The following is a 10,594-nucleotide window of genomic DNA, read 5'->3' on the forward strand; positions in this document are numbered from 1 at the left end:
TGCGACATTGATACGTTTATTAGCAAGTAACGTACCTTATCGCAAATTTTAGTACACATTTTACAGTAAAACGTAGTTTTTCTTAATTGTGGACCTAAAAGAATTACACAAGACGAAGCCTGCATTGTTGGTCTTCTAGAAATTTCCAGGACATTTTGGCGCCTAATTATCCAATACACCAACGAACAGGACGTTTAAAGACACATTTTCAGCAAAGACTTAATTTCTTGGCTCAAAAAATGTGCGATTCGACAGGTAGGTGGATTTATATATTCTTAACTTTGGGAAGAAGATGTACAAATGCGTGGTTAGTTGCTAAAATTATGCTAATTCTACATGCTAATGTGTTGATGCTAATTTGACACGATGCTAAAATGGCGTTTACCATATTAACTAAAACATACGTTCAAATACTAATTTCGTAAAATGCATGTATTTGGTGCTGGTTTAATTTATATTTTACACACTTAGGTGCTAAAATTGTTTTTGACTTGGCTAAACTCACTTGCTAATGTTAGCAAGTAGCACTCTTATAATAACCTGTCCATTGTTTCTCAAATGTGGCACTTAATCGGCTAATATCAGCAGTACTCGTATAATAAAATATCAATTATTACATGCGTGATAAGAGTCAATAAAAGGTTATTTTTTATTTTGTCATTTTTATGTATTGTCCTGTAACAGGGCTGAACATGGAAGACCTCGTTGACGTTAAAACAGGCGAGTTTGTCTAAAATGTCTTCAAAATTAAAACTACTGTAACCAATTTTAGTCAGAGAAAAAGAAAGATGATCAACTGTATTTATCCACTAGGTGGAGGCAGACAAGAGCCCAAAATTGAGGAGTTCAAGAGCAAACTCATCAGGCTGCAACAAGGTTTCTCAAAACGTTGTTTTAAATGACTTGTTTGGTATTTAATCATACAATTACATGTTTATCAATAATGTCATGTTTATAATATATGTTATTGCTTTATGGGTGTAAATTTCAGACTTGTGACATGTTGTGGAGGAAGTTAGGGCAACTTTAAACTGCTGGCTGATTTTATTCTCTGATAACGTGTGTTATAATTCAAATGAACGTTTTAGTGCCGTAAACCTAATTTATCACTTTAGTTGTGAAACAATTTCTTGGAACAGTGGAGAAGATGCGAGTAAGACGCCGTGGATACGTATATTCACTTATCTCTTGTAATTATTTATTTATAAAAAATACTGATAGATAAATAAACAGTAATGAGTTATTTAGTGTGTTAAAATGTGTAGTATCAAACATAATCTTTAATTATTTCGGGTTATTGTTTCTGTTACGGCAGATGTGCTTCCTGGTCGCCCATTTCCGTTTCCGGTTTACATGTCGATGTATTTTCACGTCTTTATTTGTTAAAACGGCCTATTTAATGTTCGCCACCTCAGACACGTGCTTTATTAAGTTATAAAATCATGATATTTGAAGTCAGTTTGAAAATATTCCATTTTTAAAATTGGTTTTGCAGCGTTTTTTCGAGCGCTCCAATAAGAACGTCTGCTTGTGCTGACGTCAAGTGAATTTATGTAAACTGTTTTCGTTTAAAACATAAAAATGGCAAGTATTGTGATTTCTCAACGTGTATGTCACGCGGTTTGAGTCAGTTTTAGTACGTTGGTGTCAGGAAAGGAGAACGTTAGCGTAGTTACGTTAAACCGTGAGTTACTCGGTTGTTTCTTGAACTTAAACTGGCGACTTATACATAAATGCGGCATCGTCAGTAAGGTACATCCTTACCTGCTACTCCTCCGGGAGTATCAGATCATGATGAATGGAGAGAAATGAGATATGATTAGTATCTCCCTCTAATGGGATTCGACACCCCATCGGAGCCATTCTGACATATTTGTAAAAATAATTGTCAAACCTTTGAGGAAGCATGCACAATGTCAGAATCAAAATGTAAATAATGGTAATATCTGGACTTTATAGATTAATATTGAAGGCCTCTACGAGAGTATATTTCTGTCGTTATTGAATACAGAATTATTTGCTAGATTGATTTATATTTAAGTAATTCACTGCTAATAATCACTATTCATGCCATTGACTGCATTAGGTGTCCAGTTTATTCGCAGCCAGTGAGTTAAGGGGGAAGTTCAGAATTTTTGACATTACGCTTAATTTTCAAGTTAGCGGGGTTTTAAGTAGTCAGCGGAGTTGGTTTCAACAAATTCGGTGCAGTTAGTTAGTTGCGGGGCTTCGGAGTGGCTATGCTAGCGCGAGTCAGTGGTGCTTACAAGCATACCTATAAAAAAATTATATTAACTGTTCAAACAAAGCCTTGTGTGCGTGAGGGTGTTTGATTTGGGGGATGGGAACTGGAAGTCCCTTTTGTACAATTAAAAAAAAAAATAGCGGTATAAAAAAACAATACAGCATCACTCCGGAATAGGAGTGGGAACCTCAGGGCACCTCACGATGCGATACGATACGCGATACAAGGCTCACGATAACGATTATATCACGATACAGCGATTATCCATATATTGGTCAGAAATTGGATACATGACATTCTACGATACAACTGTTGAAAAAAAAAAGATATTTAAAAATAGAAAAAATACTGTTTAAGTCATTTATTAAACAGTGACACCTTTTCTGTGCAACATTGCTGTAAAATATAAATCTACTGCAAATTGTGCCCCTGCACATATAGAGGAAACCAACCACGACCACTGATATCACTTGGAGAGATCATGATGAATGGCACCCTTAATTTTTTTTAAAGTTTTAAATCTTTAAAAAAATAAAAAGTGCCGTAGGTGTCAGCAGTTGAGCTTGGAGTGGGGCAATGATAAAATTGGTGGGTCTTTTCTTCGTATATGACCTTTGTCGCTTGGTTTGAGCACTTCCGCTATCTGCTTCAGCATTTAAGATGTCAGACTTGCTCAGTCACAGTCTTCCTCACCTTAAAAACAACAAAATAAAACAAAAAATATTAGCTACTTAATAGCGTTTGAGTTGAAATCCTGATTTTTTTTTTTTTTGTGTTGGAAGTATTGAATTAAAAAAAATATGAATTGAATGTATAGAAATTAAAAATTCAATAATTACCTATTTTTAATATGTAGGCTACATCAATAATTACCTATTTTTAATATGTAGGCTACATTAATTATCATGCACATCACTTTATATATCTTGGAACCTATTCAAACCATTTTTATAGCTTATTGTATCCAAATGACAGTAATAACAGTTTGTGTAGTAAAGATGGAAATTGGTTCTCAAATAATATCAAATAAATCGGTAAATTCATGTGGGCTTGTTCGATATTCATTTTCATCCAGTTTAGGGTCCTGGTTTATTTTATATCATTCAACACCAAATGTCATCAGAATAATACATGTGAATTAAAAAGTCAATTACATTGCAAAACTTTCTTACCTCAAGTGATGAAAGCGAAGCTCACAAACTCCAGTGTCCACTACGTCACCAGCTCCCAGGGTAACTTATTTTTCTAAGACAATTCTTGCATACAGCAAAATCCTTGTTCACCTTACTTCCTTTCTTGTTGGTGTAAAATCTAAAGTGTGTCCCCATGTGTGATTTGTAGCAATATTTTTCTCATTTTTTCCTCCACCGTTCTCACGGAGCTTTTTTATTTTTTCAACCCTCTTGGAGCTTCCTCTCTTCTTCTCTAGACAACTTGTGCAGACTTTACCCTCACCGCCACTCCCGAGTGCCCCTAGTGGACCGCCAAGGAATTGCTCAACAAACATTGAGCAGTTTACAGCATCCATACTCCTATGTATGGTCAATATGTTAAATAAAAGTATCAATTCTTGGCGGAAGCATATCGATAACCCATCGGGTTGCAAAATATCGCGATATATCGCTGTATCGAGATATTGTCACACTCTTACTCCGGAAGGGGGGCTGCTAGCGGGTAGGAGCCTTCTCATAGCATTTTTTACAAGGCAAAGTTTTCCATAAAACGCATGTGTGTATGACTCGTATAAATGTTTACTGTATTTTTCGGACTACAAGTCGCACCTGAGTATAAGTCGCACCAGCCATAAAATGCCCAACGAAGAGAAAAAAAAACATATAAGTCGCACCGGAGTATAAGTCGCATTTTTGGGGGAAATTTACTTGATAAAATCCAACACGTAGAACAGATGTCATCTTGAAAGGCAATTTAATATAAAAATACAATAGAGAACAACATTCTGAATAAGTGTACAGTGCATGAACAACGAAATGCGAATATACTGTCCTCACCAGGACGCTACGGCTCGGTCCTGGCTATACAGCGAGCTAAACTCCCAAATGACGATGCTGGACGTCCGTATAATTTGTTGAATCAATTTCGTCCACGATACCAAACAGGTTCGCATCAACGTAAATAAATGATAATTAGGTGCTATTACAGCAATGACACAAACGGTTAGCATGCGTTCGCCAACATTAGCACATCGTTGAAACAACCACACAACTGGCTCTAAGTGTCCGATTGCGGGTGGAACACACACAACAACAACAGAAAAGATGATCCACACAGGCGTTGCCTCTGTAGAGATATTTTAGAAGCATAAACAATTAACGTAGGTTCGCATTCGTGTCTCTCTCTCTCTCTCTCTCGCCCACTTGCTCATAGCGCTGCGTAGCTGTCCGTCTTCTTCTGGCGTGTGAGTGCTCTTCTTCGCGTAAACAAGTGCGAGTGCGCCCCCACGTGGGCGTGAAAGCGCCACAAACTAAAAGCATACATTTCAATATAAAAAAGTCAATAATACAATTGAACACACATTGATTGCCAAAGGCAGAACGCGAACGTGGCCATAGCTATTAAGAGTTATTCAGATAACAATAGCATAAAGAACATGCTAACAAGTTTACCAAACCATCAGTGTCACTCCAAAACACCAAAATAACATGTGAAATAATATCATAATTTGTTAATAATTTCACACATAAGTCGCACCCCCAGCCAAACTATAAAAAAAAAAAACTGCGACTTATTGTCCGAAAAATACGGTACATTATACACTCACTCGTTCTCAACACAGACAGTTGCCAGAGAGTAGGGGTGCACGATATCAATTTTTTGAAACCGATATCGATAACTTCCTGCTCCTCAAAGCCGATATCGATAACCGATAATAAATATATAATTTTTAAAATTTATAACCTGAGTTTTTGAACACCTGGAGGTTTAAAAAAAATAGTGGTGGATTCAACATAGATTTGCCTTTGATCTCATCAGATTTTTCATAATGACATGAACAAAACAGTGCGTTTCACTTCTGCACTGCCCGACAGCCAGCTAAGAATGAATGCACTTCCATAAACCACAAGGCTTGGTCTTTTCTTGCTTTTATGGGAAGACACTCGTCTTAATATTGTGAAAGTACAACAGAAAAATACACATATTCAATACTCAATATACAACAAACTGCACAATACACTTTTATATACACAACTATTATATGTATAGTATAGCACACTAGCTTGAGCTACTAAAGCATTGGTTGGCTTCTACACGACTTATGAAGTTCTGTACATATGACCCTTCACCACAGAAGTAAACATTTTGCACATTCATATGTAATAGTAAACATAAAATACTTACATATATTTCCGAGGCAGAAACGTAACAGAAAGCATTCACGATTGTCAATGCTACCGCTAGACACTGCAATGTGTAAGTGATTGAACCAAACTACTCTAACAAAAAATAGGTGCATTGAATTATTCTGACCAGCAGGTGGGAGCAATGGCCCGCAAATTATGTAAACTGCAAAGCCAGAACAGTACATATTATCGGTCCTATTATAAATGTTATTGGATTTATCGGGATGACGTCATAATTCCTATTATCGGATCGATAATTATCGGACCAATAATTATCGTGCACCAGTACCAGAGAGAGAAAAAAACACGTTTTACTTCCACTAGACACACTAAACACGCTGGAGTTAACTCTCGTAGCTGGTGGGAAACGTTCATGACAGTGTTTACTAACCTTTAATTTTGTAAAAATGCAAAATCATATTGGAGGTATTGCCTCATCGGCAGCCACCCTCCGCAAACATGTTTTACATGTTGGTTGGCCCTCCTTCTGTAAGCCGTGGCCGTCTGTAACTTTTCTGAAACCGAAGTATTCCCATACCAGCGATTTCATTTTCTTTGATGGGGGAAAACATTCAAGAGTTTCACGTCTTCCAGCCATTGTGTAGCACAGCTGACACAATGACACTGAGCAACAACCGGTAGGTGAGGGCTGAGCCTTGCAGCTGCAAGCATTTTTGGGACATAAAAAATAGCTTAGGTATGACGGAAAATTTTGCCGATTTGAAACCGTGACGTTTTCATACTATGGTATACCTTGAAAGTGGTAATCGGCACGTCTAGTTGCATTGGTTTCTTATTATCCAAAAGCATCATGTCCTTGTGTTCTTAAAGTTAAAGCTGACCTGCAAGAGGAAATTTTGGAGAAGAAATTACTTCGCGAGTGTTTACAGAAGGAGTTTGCCGCATGTAAGTAATCCCTATGTTTTCAATGTATCTGTATAATTACACAATCTACAAATCGGAACTTGTCCATGTTCAGTTCTACTATTTTTGCAAGTTCATTTGGGAAGAAGTACAGTACATAAAAAGTCACTTTTATCATTTCAGTGGAAACGGAGGCCTACCAACTGGAGTTGACGCATCAAGAAAACAAAAGTACTGTAAAATATTCATTTTCAGTTCACGAAACTGCTCTCAAAATTAGAGCAAATTAAAAAAAATGTCTTTTCCTCTTCAGATTTGATGCAGAAACTGCAATTCCAATGCGAGGAATCTGAGCGCAGGTCCCTCAGGTGAAATTTCGCACTCAAACCGGAAGAACCGCATACCTTAAAATCCTCATTACGTTTTTCCATTTTGCCGCATGAATGCTTGTTAGTTTCACTCTAGGTGGCAGTCATTCACCGATTTTGTAGATAATAAGGCAACAGTTTACGGAAATTGGGCTTACTGTCGGTCCGTTTTAGGCTTGCTGAGCAGAACAGAAAAATAGAAGAACTCCTGGGACAGTACCGCTGCGAAATCCAGGAGATTAAGCTCAAGCGGCGCAAGCTACGGTGCGTTCAGTTATCGTTATGCAGTTAATTTTAATGGGTTTACCACTAGTAGATGTCCAATCCATTTGAAATGGGACGGTGGGAGCGAATGATGCACTGCCACCCTACCACTTCTCATGGATTGGACGTCTAGCATCATCGATGGCAGCCAATGAATTAACAACACATTTAAGGTCGACCGATATATGGACATTGTAGCAATATTCTTGTTTGTTGTCGCTGTTGAGCTGCCGACATGCAGAGCACTGTTGGATATTCGTGTGTTATTTATTTTAGTGTTGTGAAAAGGGGATGTTAAACCGAAGCTTATTGGCCCTTTTGGTTTTCAAATGTGTTTGAGCGTCATTGCGCCATCTAGCTACCGTATTGGCCCGAATATAAGACGGTGTTTTTTGCATTGAAATAAGACTGAAAAAGTGGGAGTCTTCTGATATTCGGGGTCTAGACCGTATACCCATTCACGACGCGAGATGGCGCCAGATATCATTGAAGCGAATGCTGAACTTGAGTAATAATCTGTCATGACAGATCTCAGCTACTCTCAAGTTTAACCAGTTTGCATTTTTTTATTGCAATGTTTTTCCTTATTCAGATTTGTTTCAAGACTACAGTTAGTTAGACCTCACTTTGATGGTTAATGCAGTTATTGCAATTTTGTTGTTTTATCACAATAGATTGGTTTATTTACATTTCAAAAACCAAAAGCCATTGATTTACGAATGTGATTGTACTTAAATTTACATATTTAAATGTTCAGATATGAGGCAAAATAGCATGCTTTTTCTCTCAAATGGTAAATGGTGTTATATATTGTTATAATTATTTGTGTCAGAAGTACTGTAATTATTTTCTTTATAAAAATTAATTTGGTGTTCAAAAAGTCTTTTTTTCAAACTTGAGTCTCGAAAAAGAGGGGCTCGTCTTGTAATCAGGCCCGTCTTATATCCGGCCCAATACGGTATTTGCATTATAATACACAGGCGCTTTTATTTCCAATACAAAAACGCTCGACACACACTGTAGGTGAAATAGAACGCTGTCTTTGTAGTAGCCTAGTAGTAGTAGGTAAAATATCCAGCATGTGTGTGTACTGCAATTTAGCATGGCTTGTACGGAGAAAATGCACGTCTAAGGTCAATTTTTAAACTTTTTACACTACAGAATGAAGTTTGAGAATCAGCTCGTTCAACTGATTGGGCAGCACAAGCTACTGTACTCCACTATTGTAAGTCGACACGTTTTTCCAAAACTTTATATGTCGTTAGCAACTGAAAATTCTCTTATTCATTTCCAGAAAGAATCCCAGGAGAAAAACTGAAGAGAGCTCAAGGTAAAAATAACCTCGTTTTTTTGTTTCCGTACGAGTGCATATTTTTTTCTTTCCGAGCCATTAACTCTTATTCCATTGCTCTTGCAGAACGTGAGACGTTAGCTTGACTGTTGACATGCACCGCAAGGACTGAAAGGTCACATTTGTTCATACTTCCAAAGGAAAAAATCTCGTCCAAAATGAATTTTTTCCTACTTTGATACAAGGTGATTTTCAATCTACCTTTGCTTTCTGTTCTAACGACACGTTCCAACACTATTTAGTATTTAACATGAGAAATGTTTTAGTATACTGTCATGAAGCTTGATTGACTTAAACCTATTCATGCACAAATTATTATTATTATTATTATTATTATTATTTTTTTATTAAAGCCATCTAGGATGGGTCCTAAACCTGTGGCGTTAGGGGCCAATTGGGGCACGCGTGACAATATTTTGTGGCCTCCATTTGACAACCAGTTGCCAAATTAGTGTAGAAATATTATAGAAATAATTTCAGATAAAATACATAAACTAAAAGAAAGATCCATTTTGGGGGGAAAAATAAATTATTTAAATAGTAATAAATAAAAGACAATTAGAGTGATCAGATAAGCTAGTGATAACTTTTTCAATAGATGACCATTGTCCCTGAAAGGGTTAAAAAAGCTTTAATAAGCATATTTTAAGCATACTTCAAGTACATTAGTAATAATACTAAATGACCACATATTCAAATTTTATTTAAAAAAACACAAATATGAATACAAAGTACTTTGATAGTACAGTGTGACAAGTACTTGTTAATTAAAACAGCCAGCCAATTCATTCTTTTGAATATGTAAAATTCCGCATATAAAACTGTGCAACAACAAAAAAAAAAAAGACGAGCAGAAATCTTTGGTTTATTCGTTCTGTATAACAGATTTGTCATCGGCAACATTCAGAATTAGTTTCTTGTCAGCAAAATGTTGGAACACGGATTTTTTCCAGTTCATTGTTGAAGTTGTAAACATGTTTATGTACATTAAATAACAAGCTCAAAGCCAAAATAAAAAGTCCTGCAAGTTGACTACAGACTCCAAATTAGACCAGAAAACCCTCCTATTACGTCAAAATATTTAGAAACCAAAATTTGCAATAAAATTCCCAGGCCCTTCCAGTTCAAATGGATTACACGTCTGTCACCGTCAGAGGTTCCAATTGACATAACAGGAGGGTTTTAATAGTGTTTTCCTCTTAATATTTGTGTTTTATATTTATCTTGGCACACAAAAGCCACACATTCCCAGTGTAACAACAAAATGAAAGTCAAAGAAAGTACTTTTTTTTGTCAATGAATGGCATAAATCTTTTTTTTTCTTGTTTGTCATTAGTTCGTGTTCTTTTAACTTAGACTTTCAGTCATCACTCCTTCCCACCATTCTTTCTTCCTCTTCTTTCTACTTCCAGTCGCCTTATAAGGTAAAAGTTGTCCCAGTGTTTGGCAAACGGGTACATTCCACACCCGTTGATGTTGTTTTTTGGTTGCATTTTTTTCCATGTTATAGATTCAAGCTTTTGTCCTGTTTAAAAAAGTCCAGAAGGAGAGGTCACCATGTTGGAGCACATTTTTAGTGTCCTTGGCACGTTTTTTGTTCTTACGTCATGTCTTTTTCTGTTATCCAAGGGTATTCCCCATCTGTAAAAAGAACAACAGTTGTTAGCAAATTAGCAAAATATACCATTTTCCTTTTTATTGTTGTACAGCTTGTCACCTTCTAGAAACGTGTTCAATTTAAAGCAACACAAGGTAACTTTTCATTTTTGGTCGATTTTAGCGACGTCAGTGGACAAAAGCAGTAGTGTTTTGCCTTTAGGAAGACTGGATTTCCCACGAGGACCAGCGCACACCCATACTGTGTCGTAAAATCATCAATCAATCAAAAATCAATCTCCCGGTCGCCTGCAGATGGATTAAACGACATTTCTGTTTCCAGCGGCTGTGCTGTGCGCAGGATGAATGGTAATGGGGTAATGAATCCAATTGTGGCTAAACAATAGCATATGACGGTTAGTAACCATATCACGTGGCATTGTGTGAAGGGAGCGTCACGCCAGCGAGTGAAAGCCGGGCCAATGTTTATTCTTGAGTATCGTGATATTCTCCCTTTTTTTTTTCCTCCTCGGACAAAAGTTTTTGT

At 36.8% G+C, this 10,594-nt stretch overlaps 2 protein-coding genes and 1 non-coding gene across 4 annotated transcripts in view; 2 read left to right on the forward strand and 1 right to left on the reverse strand.

Moving 5' to 3' along the window:
• Window positions 1–9,483, forward strand: si:ch211-199g17.9 (uncharacterized protein LOC108180085 homolog). Of its 2 annotated transcripts, XM_057828312.1 has the most exons (10): window positions 1–255; window positions 685–720; window positions 814–876; window positions 6,436–6,510; window positions 6,652–6,699; window positions 6,782–6,836; window positions 7,011–7,100; window positions 8,262–8,325; window positions 8,395–8,430; window positions 8,518–9,483. In XM_057828312.1, exons 1-9 carry the CDS (start codon window positions 240–242, stop codon window positions 8,416–8,418), a joined length of 471 nt encoding a protein of 156 aa, XP_057684295.1. In that variant the 5' UTR covers window positions 1–239; the 3' UTR covers window positions 8,419–8,430; window positions 8,518–9,483. The 2 variants fall into 2 exon arrangements, with proteins under 2 accessions (XP_057684295.1, XP_057684296.1); XM_057828313.1 differs by lacking the exon at window positions 7,011–7,100.
• Window positions 1,742–1,869, forward strand: LOC130911053 (U8 small nucleolar RNA). The gene has a single exon (XR_009061956.1). It is a non-coding gene; the product is annotated as a U8 small nucleolar RNA (small nucleolar RNA).
• The window catches only part of fam83hb (family with sequence similarity 83 member Hb), a 19,603-nt gene continuing 18,102 nt past the window's right edge, over window positions 9,094–10,594 (reverse strand). The window contains exon 8 of the mRNA XM_057828311.1: window positions 9,094–10,092. Coding sequence (XP_057684294.1) covers window positions 10,072–10,092 — 21 coding nt within the window. The 3' untranslated portion in view covers window positions 9,094–10,071. The remainder of the gene's footprint in view (window positions 10,093–10,594) is intronic.

This window comes from Corythoichthys intestinalis, chromosome 22 (assembly GCF_030265065.1).
Source record: "Corythoichthys intestinalis isolate RoL2023-P3 chromosome 22, ASM3026506v1, whole genome shotgun sequence".
Taxonomy (NCBI): Eukaryota; Metazoa; Chordata; class Actinopteri; order Syngnathiformes; family Syngnathidae; genus Corythoichthys; species Corythoichthys intestinalis.

Bases quoted from the DNA above. Each gene is read 5' to 3' on its own strand.
- si:ch211-199g17.9 (XM_057828312.1), top strand. The intron at 7,101-8,261 runs GTGCGTTCAGTT...TTTACACTACAG, and splicing joins CTCAAGCGGCGCAAGCTACG to AATGAAGTTTGAGAATCAGC. The intron at 8,326-8,394 runs GTAAGTCGACAC...ATTCATTTCCAG, and splicing joins AGCTACTGTACTCCACTATT to AAAGAATCCCAGGAGAAAAA.